The following is a 12,091-nucleotide window of genomic DNA, read 5'->3' as shown; positions in this document are numbered from 1 at the left end:
GGTCCCCCTGCTGAGGCCTGACAATCCGGTGCTTCTCATACTGAGGCCTGAGGGCACCCAAGTCCCAGCCACGTACATGAAGAGTCTTCCAATGGTGGCTGCTGGAGGTGAACGTCTCTGCACCCGGGGACACCAGACCTCAACAGAGAGTCAACCCCCTCGCCCACACTGACCCTCCACTGATCACACAGCAATGAGGACGGAGGGGGGAAGATGGTCCCGTTAGTGCTCCTTGGATAATGACATTCCTGATCACACAATCAGACCAATGGGACACCGGCTCCCCGGGCCCAAGAGACCGAGCAAAAAGGAATGTGTCTCCTTCTCCAGCCAATAGTACAGAGCCATCAGTGCCGAAAGTTCCATTTGCCATCACCATCCTAACATTGTACAACCAGCCCAGATAATTCTCACCTATCCTCCTACAGAGAGACCTCCAGGGATCACATGACCACATCCATGAGGATGGAGGAGGACCGGAGTCACATGACCGAGAGGATACTAAACCTCACCCTGGAGATCATCTACCTGCTGACCGGAGAGGTGAGGAGGGTTCCGAGGGGGGGAGGTCACATGACATCACTTTTATCTCTATTCATAATACGCAGACCTGACCGGAGAGGTGAGGAGGATTCTGGGAACGTCCTATGATATTGTCGGTGTTTCTATACAGAGTTTGCCTGTGAAGTCCGGTGACCATCTGACCATCACCGTGCCTCCACCTCACTCCCTGACCCCGAAGAGACCCAACATGGGGAAGATTCTAGAAGTCACCAAGAAGATTATTGAGCTGCTGACGGGAGAGGTCAATGGTGCCGGTAATTATAAGAGCTTATCCAGCAAGGAGGAGTGGGAGTGTCTAGAAGGACACCGGGATCTCTACAAGGACGTGGTGATGGAGAATGCCCCGCCCCTCACATCACCGGGTAAGAGGAGAGAGCAGTACGGAGGCTCCGCCTACATCCCCCATCATCTGATACACACATAGAAACAAAGTATTCAGTCAGTGTGCGTGTTTCCTACAGATGGATCCAGTAAGAGGAACCCACCAGAGAGATGTCCCCGCCCCCTGTATTCCCGGGACTCCACCCAGGAAGATCTCACCGTCCCCCACCATGATCAGGTAGATGATGATCAATTATGATTTACACACAACCATGTTTATTAAAATTAATGTTTTGTTACATCTTTAGAGTGAAAACCGTGGAGATTATATTATTGTTGTCAAAGAAGAATATAAAGAGGAGGATGTGGAGTACGGGGTGATGGAGGAGCTTTCGGAAGGACACAAGGATATGATGGCACAACCTAACAACAGGAAGCCACTAGAGAGATGTCCCCGTCCTCTGTATTCCCGGGATTCCACCCAGGAAGATCTCACCATCCCCCACCATGAGAGATGTCCCCGCCCTCTGTATACCCAGGATCCCACCCAGGAAGATCTCACCGTGCCCCGCCATGATCAGGTGGGTGGAGTTGAGGGGCGGGAACATAAAGTGATGTAACGCTCTGACATGTGGAGATGACGTGTGGACTCTACAAGATGAGATCTTCTATGTGATGTCACATCATAAATACTTCTATGTCACAGATGAGACTTTCTGCCGTTCTGTTGGTTTAGGGTGAAGATCTGATGAAGATGAAAGTTGAGGGTGAAGTAGAAGAGACGTATGTGAGGGATGATCAGCGATATACGGAGGAGGCCGGGATGATGAGGACGTCCATAGAGGAGGACACTCCTACACAGACCAGCCCAGGTGGGTCATAATATATTCTTCTGTTATCCGGGAAAGGGACTGCCAGTCTATACTATTTATCAGAGATCACATGACCCAGTGCCTAGACTTGTGGTTGGGTGAAGAGCATGCCCCTCCCAGTCCCCATTGGCTCCTCCTCTTCTGACAAGGTTGTGTCAATGTAGAAGTGATCTGGGAGGAGGCCCTTTGACTGAAGAGCTGGTTGGGACCTCCTCATAGAACATCTGCTCCCTCAGACCTCCTGATCCAGATGGAATGTTGAGTGAAGTCATCTCACCCTCTCATATCTCTCCATCATGTGTTTCTATGTTTCCAGGACACGCCATGGAGGAACCCTCAAAGGATCGTCTGACTTTATCTCCAGGTTGTAAGATGGAAGATGAGGACATCACAGCAGATTGTGCGGGAGAAGAGACAATGAGCTCAGCTATGGATGGAGGACGTCACAGTGTGGAGAGACCATGGAATCCCTCTGACTCTGAGCGACCTCGTCCTGTGGGGGATGGTGCCGGAATTCAGGGGGAGAAGACATTTTCTGGTCCTGAATGTGGGGAAAGTTTTGAATCAACTCTCTATGAACATCAGGGGTCGTACACGGTTGAGAAGCCACATTCCTGCCCTGACTGCGGGAAAGGTTTTTCAACCAGATCGCTAGTTGTCAGACATCAGAGATCTCACACCGGTGAAAAGCCGTATTCCTGCTCTCAGTGCGGGAAATCTTATTCACAAACATCACAACTTCTCAGACATCAAAGGTCACACACAGGAGAGAAGCCGTATTCCTGCCCTGAGTGCGGGAAATGTTATCCTGTAAAATATGAACTAGTGGCACACCGAAGATCTCACACAGGGGAAAGACCATTTTCCTGCCTTGAGTGTGGGAAAAGTTATCCCCGAAAATCCCAACTAGTCAGACATCAAATATGTCACACAGGGGTGATGCCATATCCCTGCCATGTGTGTGGAAAGTGTTTTATAACTGAATCCCATCTCTACAGACATCAGAAGACTCACACGGGCGAGAAGCCATATTCCTGCTCTGAGTGTGGGAAATGTTTTTCAGAGAAGTCCCATCTCTACAGACATCAGAAGACTCACACGGGCGAGAAGCCGTTTTCCTGCCCTGAGTGTGGGAAATGTTATCCACGAAAAGCACAACTAGTCAGACATCAATTATCTCACACTGGAGAGAAGCCCTATCCCTGCCCTGAGTGCGGGAAACGTTTTTTAAATGAGTCTAATCTTTACACTCATCAGAAAACTCACACGGGGGAGAAGCCGTACTCCTGCTCCGACTGCGGGAAACGTTTTTCGGAGAAGTCCAAACTTTACATACATCAAAGGTCTCACACCGGCGAGAAGCCGTATTCCTGCCCTGAGTGTGGGAAACGTTTTGCACAGAAGGCCCATCTTTATGGACATCAGAGGTGCCACACAGGCGAGAGGCCCTATTCCTGCCCTGAGTGTGGGAAAAGTTTCTCACAGAGCTCCCATGTTACCAAACATCAGAAAACACACAAGTCCCAAGGTGTTCTGGTGTCCAAAGTACAGGAGTGCTAGGAAAGAGGGGGAGTCTTCTATATGACTCATCAGAGATCTGACACTGGGGAGAAGCACACCTTGGAAAACGTGTGGCTGAGCTCTCCTCGGATCTTCTTTATAAAGACTTCAAGGTTGTGTCTGGCCTCCTCTTCTAGGAGAGAGGGGGAGGGGTGTCACTGCTGGTTGAGTCCCCCTAGCAGTGTAGTCTTGTCTCTCCTGCTCTTCAGGGGAACCTTCAAGGGATCAAAATCGAGGTGGAAGGTGAGCTAGCTAGGTCACGAGGGGAAGTTTTTTGGAGAAGACCCCAGGAGGGATTATTACGTAAATTGATTAATAAAGTTGTGCCTTCGGATTTGTAATGTTTTCAGTTTTATACTCGCGCTCCAGTAGGTAGGTGGTGGTTGAAGGAGCCGACGTTCCCCTTCTTGTAGATCTCTTTTGGCAAACCGAACCCCTTAACCCAACGCCAAGTCATCAATCCATGCCGTTACCACGTCCGAATGATGGCACTGAACCTTCATACTGACCTCCAATGTTCCTCAACGCAGGTGGGACTCTTCATCAGGTGCCGTACGTGGAGCTGACACCATGGAACCCGGCACGGAGCGGCTACTCGGTGATCCCTTCCTCATGGCTGGGTGTACAGTATATATTTTAACCAGATAAGGACCTTGGACATACCGGGTACGTCCCATATAAAGCGTCAAGTTCTTTGGGCATATCTCATACGCCCTGGTTCACCTTCCCTGCCACTGTAATCGACTTAAAGGGACTGAGGTGGACCCCCCAAAGGGCAGAATTTGACTCTCGGGCAGATCCATAGCCAGTGAAGGGACGCGTGATCAAGAAAGTTGGGTGCTTTATTGCTGAACATCAATTGGGAGAGGGCATAGGGCTTGGGACATCCATGGCAAAAATAGGACAGACTCCCCAATCCCCTCAGACCTCCACAGTGCAGATCATCAGGAGCTCAGGCTGACACAGGGATAGGCATGAGATCTTCCATAGTTGAGACACCAGTCTAGCCCGGGAGGTCCATATCAGCGCCAGGCACTTTCAGTAGTCAACAAGCTTCCCTGGTTCTCCTCACTTAGTTCCAGGGTCCACACACGACCTCCTCCAGGCTTGAGGCCTAGTCAGCACCTCCAGGCTAAGCCCGGGGGTGGACTGGAGTGAGAACATACAATAATTGACCCCACACTTTACTAAAGCTACCCCAGTTGGTGATATCATGCTAGACCAAGGCGTCTCAATCAGTGACTTGAGTAAGGGAAAGGTTCTCACTCAAGCTTCGCTCCGCGTTTCCCTGTTGGGTTGTCTCCATGCTGACCAATGTGTAGATGGGTCACTTATTGGGTTGATTGTGACAATCCTGGATCCCCAGAGGAGAAGTTCCTTCACATGAGTGAGGCGATGATGAGCAGAACATGGACTGCTTCTCCACGTGGGACTCCTAGGACTTGAGAGATGGACCTTCTGCAAATTTTGACTACTCAAGGACTTCAGTAAGCTGACCAAGTTCTGGAGAAAGTGTATATTCTACCATGCTACCATAGCAGAGTTAGGTGTTTGAGGACGTTTCAAGCAGTGCTGAAGCAAGCTAAAGTCTCCCTAAAGCACTTCTAGACTGGAGCCTAAGGGTGCTGGAGGGGCTTTAAGAAAGGTGCCTTGAATGCTTCCTACATGCCTGCTCTATACATTGCTTGAAGGTCACCTGGTGCTGATGGCAACCTATTGGCCTCCCATGTGGACTCCTTCTAATGCTTCTTTCTAATGCTCTGGGGCTTACAAGCTGTAGCCAGCAGTGGGCTGTAGTCCACCGGTCTGGACCTCAACAGGAGTGATCCTCAAAGCATTTTCTCAGACACTTTGAGCTGGCCCAAGCAGGGCGTGCAGGAGACGTATCATTCCCCGTTATGGGTATTTGCCAGCCTGGCCAGTCAGCGGGCCTGAGGAAACTGCTGGTGCTTGCTCCTGCATGATGAACAACTAAATATCCGAGACACTTCCTGTTCGGTCTCTTTTCTCCTGGGCCCCGTGTGACTGTCGCATCAGTAGTCAGTCTCTCCTAGGCTTTGGGCCTAGCCATGAAAGGAAGCAGGAGGAACCTCTAAAGAGACAAGAGGATACGAGCTGTGACTGTCCCCCTACATGTGGAGATGCGGTGAGTCATACAAAGGGACCTTCCTATGTTCCTCCTGCCTTGGAAGATAAAGATCGAGATGCCACCAGAACCTCAATTGGCAAGGAGGTTCTGTAAGAGTCCAGCCAGCACAGTCTGTGATTTTGAAGGCAACCAAGAGAAAGATCTAGAAGAGATTGAGACCGAACTTGATGTTCAAGGTCCATTGTATTTTTGGGGCTGTACTGATCCAACCTTCACCCTCCGAAAAGTCCAGGCTCCTATTTCAGAACATCTTGAGGAAAGAACCTCACCTGAGATTGAATGTTTCTGGACTTTACTGTAATTAATGGACAATGTAGTTGAAGGAGAGCTGAAGAAGAACTATATGTTTGCAATGTGCTCCACCCCATTACCACGTGTGGCGCCCTCTGCTATGTTGCTACTAAAGTTAGTTCTATATCTGGATGCTGATCTGAGTTCTGCTGGATTTCCTGAGTCTGGTGGATTGATTGCTTCCCCCTGTTGCTGGGTTGGGCCCTCAGCATACAGTGAGGGAGGATCCATCCTCAGACTGTGACCATTAATCTGACTCTGACCAATCCCTGAGCAGGGTGATTGGTTACTACTGAGCAATAAATACTACAAAGACCCCCCGACCCGATCCTGATCCGTTCCGGAGTGTCGGTGTTGCTGGAGCTGAGAAAGGGGCCGGTGGCTGGCTGACCAAGTAGAAGTACCCAAGTTCTTATCCAGCGGCTCCTTCGGGGGTGAGCGCCACACGTGCGTATGCTAAGCACACAAAATAAAAATCTTCCCCATGGTAACGATATCCACCCATCATCCATAACATTCTGACCACCCGCCTAATATTGAGTAGGTCCGCCTTCTCCTGACTCGTCCAGACATGGACCCCACTAGACCTCTGAGGGTGTGCTGTGGTATCCGGCACCGAGCCGTCAGTAGCAGATCCTTTAAGTTGTGAGGTGATCGGCCTCCATGGATCGGACTTGTTCTTCCAGAACATCCCACAGATGATCCATTGGACGGAGATTTGGAGGCGGAGTCATCACCTCAGACTGCTTGTTGTTGTTCCTCAGACCATTCTTCCACCATGTGTGCCGTGTGGCCCGGCGCATTATCCTGCTGAGATGGTGTCATTGTAATATATCCCCCCACTTCCAGGTGTCATTGTAATATATCCCCCCCCACTTCCAGGTGCCATTGTAACCAGATCATCAATGTTACACACGTCATCTCTCAGTGGTCATAATGTTATGGCTGACCGGTGTATATACAGCACAAGGTGGTCGTGGTCACACTACGAGAGGTCTCTCGGGGGCTGCAGTTCCTCTGAGCTCCACCAGGTGGCGATCTCACCTATACCCAGACAGGAAGTCTCTATGGAAAACGGACAGGAAGTGATGTAACAGTATAAATAGGAAGTTCCAGGTGAGAGGTGATTTGGGAGGAAGTAGAGAGGAGACATTGCTGGAACTGAAAGCAGAGGAGGTAATAAGATATTATTTTATATATACACCCAGTAACCCCTCCCCCCCGTCATGTCCATCCTCCATAGTCACCGTGACCTCTTTTATCTCCGGAAGATTCCATTGCACGCCTATGTAGTGTGGAAACCCCTTCAGGGTCAGAACATTTCCTTGTCTTCTGGGTTGGACGTTGTCTTCATTTTGGGGACGTGTCGCTTTTCCACCGATGACCTTTTCACCTTTATAATAACCGGTTCTACTACTTTTGTTGAGAGCGGGGGATGGGGGGGTCTAGAGGACAATTGCCCCTTTGGTACATCCCACCCGGTCCAATACTTACCCCCGAAATCATTGATCTTCAATGTGTGACTTCTCAAAGTGTCCCCTCTGGGCCCCCTCCATCCAGAACATAGGGCCCCATCCATTCCTACGGGCTGGAGGCCACCTCGCGTACGGCTTCCAATAGCAGCAAAGCTCTTGGCTCCGGACCTGGTCGCGTGGTGAAGATCGACGTGTGGAGGTTGATGGTAAGGATCGGGAAAGATTCACACGATTACCACAGATCTTCACCCCGAATTATTATTGCAGAAGGTCGGGGGCCTCCTTTATGTAGTAGGTAAGTCCAGCGCTTCACCAATCGGGGTTAGGAGAGACGTTTCTCTTTGGAGAGCGAGAGAGAAGGACGCCTCGTTGTGTAGATCACTCCAATCTTCTGTCTCAAGGTCCGATCTTCCACCCTTCTTCTCCGTCGTTGGCTACGGTATGGTTGTGGTAGCCCCGGTCCTGAGGGATGGGGACATTGCGGTTTCTGTCAACCCTACGATGTTGAAGGCTCATAAGTCCACTCTTCGGGAGGAGCATCATCGGACTTAGAAGGCCTACCTTCTGCCCCCATAGGACTTGAACTTAGTAATGCCGTTCCTCCTTTTGAGCTGATTAGGGCAATTTTCACATTCTTTGAGGTGGCCTTCGTCATGGCATCACCCATTCACCCTTCAGAAGGATAAGGTAATTCTGAGGCCTAGACCTTCTTTCTTACCAAAAATGGTCTCTCCTCTTCATCTCATTGTGGGTATTGCCTTGCTATCCTTAGGTCTGGCCACGGTTCACCAGTGGGCGATTGCTCTTCATGGCCTAGAAGTTGTCCGAGCTGTCCATAGTGATCTCTTGGCCAAGGCTTTGGTCCAGAAGACATACTCTCTATGTCATCATGTAGGATCCTTCTACCTACTTCTAGGTGAGTTCCTCAGACCTCTGTTCATACTTATGGTCCAAGGCCTAAGTGTCCCCCTTTCCTGTGAGAGCCTTTACTCCTTTGCTCTTGGTACTGCTTCCTACAAACTGAGCACGTTGGATGTAGGAGGGCAGACCTATGGTCCAAGGCCTGAGTGTCCCTCTTTCCTGTGAGAGCCTTTACTCCTTTGCTCTTGGTACCGCTTCCTACAAACTGAGCACGTTGGATGGAGGAAGGGTTATGACCTCTATACCCGGCCTACAATTTATTTTCTCCTCAGTAGGGAGCAGTTCAACCCAGTTGTTTAAGGATCTCATGTCCCTCAAGGGTCTCCGAAATCCTGGTATTAGGTCTGCTCTCCAAATTTAGTCAAGCCCAATCCCGATTGGTAACGGTGAGAAGGGTTTTGGCAATGTCATCTGATATTACTGTGGGTGTTTCCCAACAGAGTTATCCTCCTGAGAAGTCTGGTGACCATCTGACCATCACAGTCCCTCCACCCCAACAAAGGTTCTAGAAGTCACTCAGAAGATCTTTGAGGACGTGGAATATGGTGTGATGGGGGACTCTTCAGAGGCAGAGAAGGACATGATGGAGCCACCCAATAACAGAAACCCACCAGAGAGATGTCCCCGTCCTCGGGATTCCAGGCAAGAAGATCTCACCATCCCCCACCGTGGTCAGGTAGGTGATGAACAATTATTGATGGTTATGATTGATACACAAGCGTGTTTGTTACAATCAATTGTTTTATTATAATTCCAGAATGGAACCCTCGGGGAGTATAAAATCATCATTAAAGAAGAGTATAAAGAGGAGGATGAGGAGTATGGCGTGATGAAGGACCTTTCAGATGGACACCAGGATCTCTACAAGGATGACATGATGGAGTCACCAGAGAGATGTCCCCGACCTCTGTATTCCCGGGGTCCCAAACAGGAAGATCTCACCGTCCCCCACCAGGATCAGGTAGGTGACGTTAAGGGTTCCACAAGTCGCTGAACGCTCTGAGATGTGGAGATGATGCGTATACTCGACGAGATGAGATCTTCTGCCCTTCTGTTGGTTTAGGGTGAAGATGTGATTGCCGTGAAAGTTGAGGCGGATGAAGAAGAGGAAGAAGAGGAGACGTATGTGGGAAACGATCAGCAATATACGGAGGAGGTTGAAGTGATGAGGATATTCATAGAGGACGACGGAGTGATCAGGACAATCAAAGAGGAGGACACTCCCACAGAGATCGGCACAGGTGGGTCATAATCTAGTCTTCTGTTATCTCTGATCTGTTCCTGCACACTGATTAGTCCAGAGTAGGGCGGAGCTAAGGGATATCAGCCAATAAGAGGTTGATAATGGTCACCTCCCTGTACTGATACCCGTCCTGGAGGTTCAGCTGGCTGTATGAGGTTGGGTTTCACTCCTAGTTCCCGTAGCTCAGATATGAGAACCCAGATTGAGCTTTTCTTAGGTTGGTTCCTCCTCCTTCCAGCACACAATCCTCCCTGTGAAGTGGCTCATCTGCATGATCTACACTAGCAAAAGTTCAATTTGGGGGGGGAGGGACATGGGGCCCCCCGCTGATACCAGACCCTTATGCTTGATTAGGGTCTGATATGGGTATTAACGGGAGACCTTCCACCAAAACAATCCTATGGAATCCACCTCCTGCTGTCAATCACAAAGCAGGTGGACCTGATGAGGAACTAGTCCCTCAGCTTCCCCGTTAGACTCCGCCCTGCTACATCATGGTTAGGATGTCCACCGTCATCCTAGTAACCAATGCCATGTCTTCATTCAGCTGTCAGCCTTGGAATGCCTCAGTCTTGGCCATACTCAGTCAACATTTGTTCACATTCAGCTGCCGGCTGAGGAATCTCCCGACTGGCAGCTGAATGGCGCCCCCGGGGAGTCTTCACAACATGGGGCCCCCCTCTGATACCAGACCCTTATCCTTGATTAGGCTCTGATATGGGTATTAATGGGAGACCTTCCACCAAAGAAATCCTATGGAATTAGTCTCCTGCTGTCAATCACAAAGCAGGTGGACCTGATGAGGAACTAGTCCCTCAGCTTCCCCATTAGACTCCGCCCTGCTACGTCATTGACTGTTAGGACAGATTCCGGTATCCTATCAACCAATGGCACGTCTCCTTTCATCTGGCAGCCAGGAAGCTCCTCAGTCTTGGCCATATTCAGTCAAGGATGTTGGCCAACGTTTGACTGGGGCCGGTGATGCGTCGCTGGTTAGTAGGACATCGAGGGTTAGGTTGTGTTCCATTCTGGTCCTTTCTTAGGTGGGTTCCTCTTCTTCTTGCAGCAGACCCATAACTGAGCCTTCAAATAAAGCTTTATTAACAGTCTTGTTGGGACGGAAGAGAAGCGCTAAGAGAGGGACTGAGACACTTCCCTTTCCTGGAGAATGTTCTTCTCCGAGGTCCCTCCAGTGATGCTTCTCATCAGAAGCCTAGGCCTACGGTGACGTCTTCTATGGTTGGTTGGTTCCATGGAGTGGTCGGTCATCCAAAATCATTTTGTTTTTGCATTTTTCCAGGACCCGCCGTCAAGAAACTCTCACCGGACCATCTCCCGTCATCTCCAAGTTGTGAACCTACAGACAAGGACATCACAAGTGACTTTGGAGGACTTCCCGGTGTGGACGGACCGTGGAATCCCCCTGAGGCCGAGCAACCTCCTACCGTGGGGGAAGGCGCCGGAATTCAGGGGAAGAAGACATTTTCTGGCCCGGGATTTAAGAGATACACGGGGGAGAAGCTGCACCCCTGCCCTGACTGCGGGAAACGTTTTGCAACAAAGTCGCTCGTTGTCCGACATCAAAGGACTCACACGGGGGAGAAGCCGTACTCCTGCTCCGAGTGTGGGAAATCCTATTCGCAGACATCGCAGCTTCTCAGGCATCAGAGAATGCACACGGGGGACAAGCCGCATTCCTGCCCCGAGTGCGGGAAATGTTTCCCGGTAAAATATGAACTGATCGCGCATCGACGATCCCACTTGCCCGACAAGCCGTATTCCTGCCCCGAGTGCGGGAAAAGTTACCCGCGAAAATTGCACCTAGTCAGACATCAAAGATCTCACACTGGGCTGAAGCCGCATTTCTGCTCCGAGTGCGGGAAATGTTTCAAAGAGAAGTCCCACCTTCAAACCCACCTGAAGACTCACACGAGCGAGAAGCCGTATGGCTGCACCGAGTGTGGGAAATGCTTCAAAGAGAAGTACCATCTTAACAGCCACTGGAAAATTCACAAGGGCGAGAAGTCGTTCGCCTGCCCCGATTGCGGGAAAGGTTTTTTGACGCAGGCCCATCTTAACAGGCATCAGAAGATGCACTCGGGGGAGAAGCCGTATTTCTGCCCCGAGTGCGGGAAAAGCTTTACACGGAAATCTCATGTTTCCAGACATCAGAGGTCCCACACAAACCCTGAGGAGCAGTAGCAGCTGAGCTCTCCTCTAAACTTCGAAGAAACACTTTGTAAGGAAAACTGAGTTCACAAAGCTGCGTCTGTCTCACTTTGCTAGAACAGTGGGAGGGGCCATGTCCCTCTTGCAGTGTAGTCTGATCTCCCCTGCTCTCGAGGACAAGTTTGGTGAGCAGAGCTGGTTGGATGAAGAGCCCGGGGAGATCAGCCTGCACGCCAACCAGTGACAATTCAGTGCCCCAGTCATGCTATGAGCCTGCCCAGGCAGCTGCATTTGGTTGGAGAGGCCACTACTGGCCACCTACTGCCCGAAACAGGTCAATATGACTTTTTCCGATTGCAAATATTTCCCCCCAGTTTATTTTTTAGGGACAAACAACAATAGTCGGGTTCAACTCATTTTATTCTTTGTAGGTCGATTGATAAATGTGTGACTTTAGATTTCGGTTATTAAATGTTTTTTGTTCTTTTTAGTTTTGTACTTGTTTCAGTGTTTTTGTATCGTAGAC

At 50.1% G+C, this 12,091-nt stretch overlaps 1 protein-coding gene across 1 annotated transcript in view; it reads left to right on the top strand.

Annotated features, from left to right (window-relative positions):
- Positions 1–410: 410 nt before the first annotated feature.
- LOC108800979 overlaps positions 411–12,091 on the top strand; it is a 52,141-nt gene continuing 40,460 nt past the window's right edge. Inside the window, exons 1-8 of the mRNA XM_018572960.1 lie at positions 411–543; positions 674–805; positions 1,194–1,407; positions 1,629–1,757; positions 2,074–2,313; positions 2,392–2,666; positions 2,727–3,277; positions 10,902–11,582. Of these exons, the coding sequence (XP_018428462.1) occupies positions 448–543; positions 674–805; positions 1,194–1,407; positions 1,629–1,757; positions 2,074–2,313; positions 2,392–2,666; positions 2,727–3,277; positions 10,902–11,582 (2,318 nt within the window). The 5' untranslated portion in view covers positions 411–447. The remainder of the gene's footprint in view (positions 544–673; positions 806–1,193; positions 1,408–1,628; positions 1,758–2,073; positions 2,314–2,391; positions 2,667–2,726; positions 3,278–10,901; positions 11,583–12,091) is intronic.

This window comes from Nanorana parkeri, unplaced genomic scaffold (genome assembly GCF_000935625.1).
Source record: "Nanorana parkeri isolate BGI_ZX_2015 unplaced genomic scaffold, ASM93562v1 scaffold2187, whole genome shotgun sequence".
NCBI classification, from domain to species: domain Eukaryota; kingdom Metazoa; phylum Chordata; class Amphibia; order Anura; family Dicroglossidae; genus Nanorana; species Nanorana parkeri.
The sequence above is the reverse complement of the archived record's forward strand: the minus strand, read 5'-3'. Positions and strand labels throughout refer to the sequence as shown.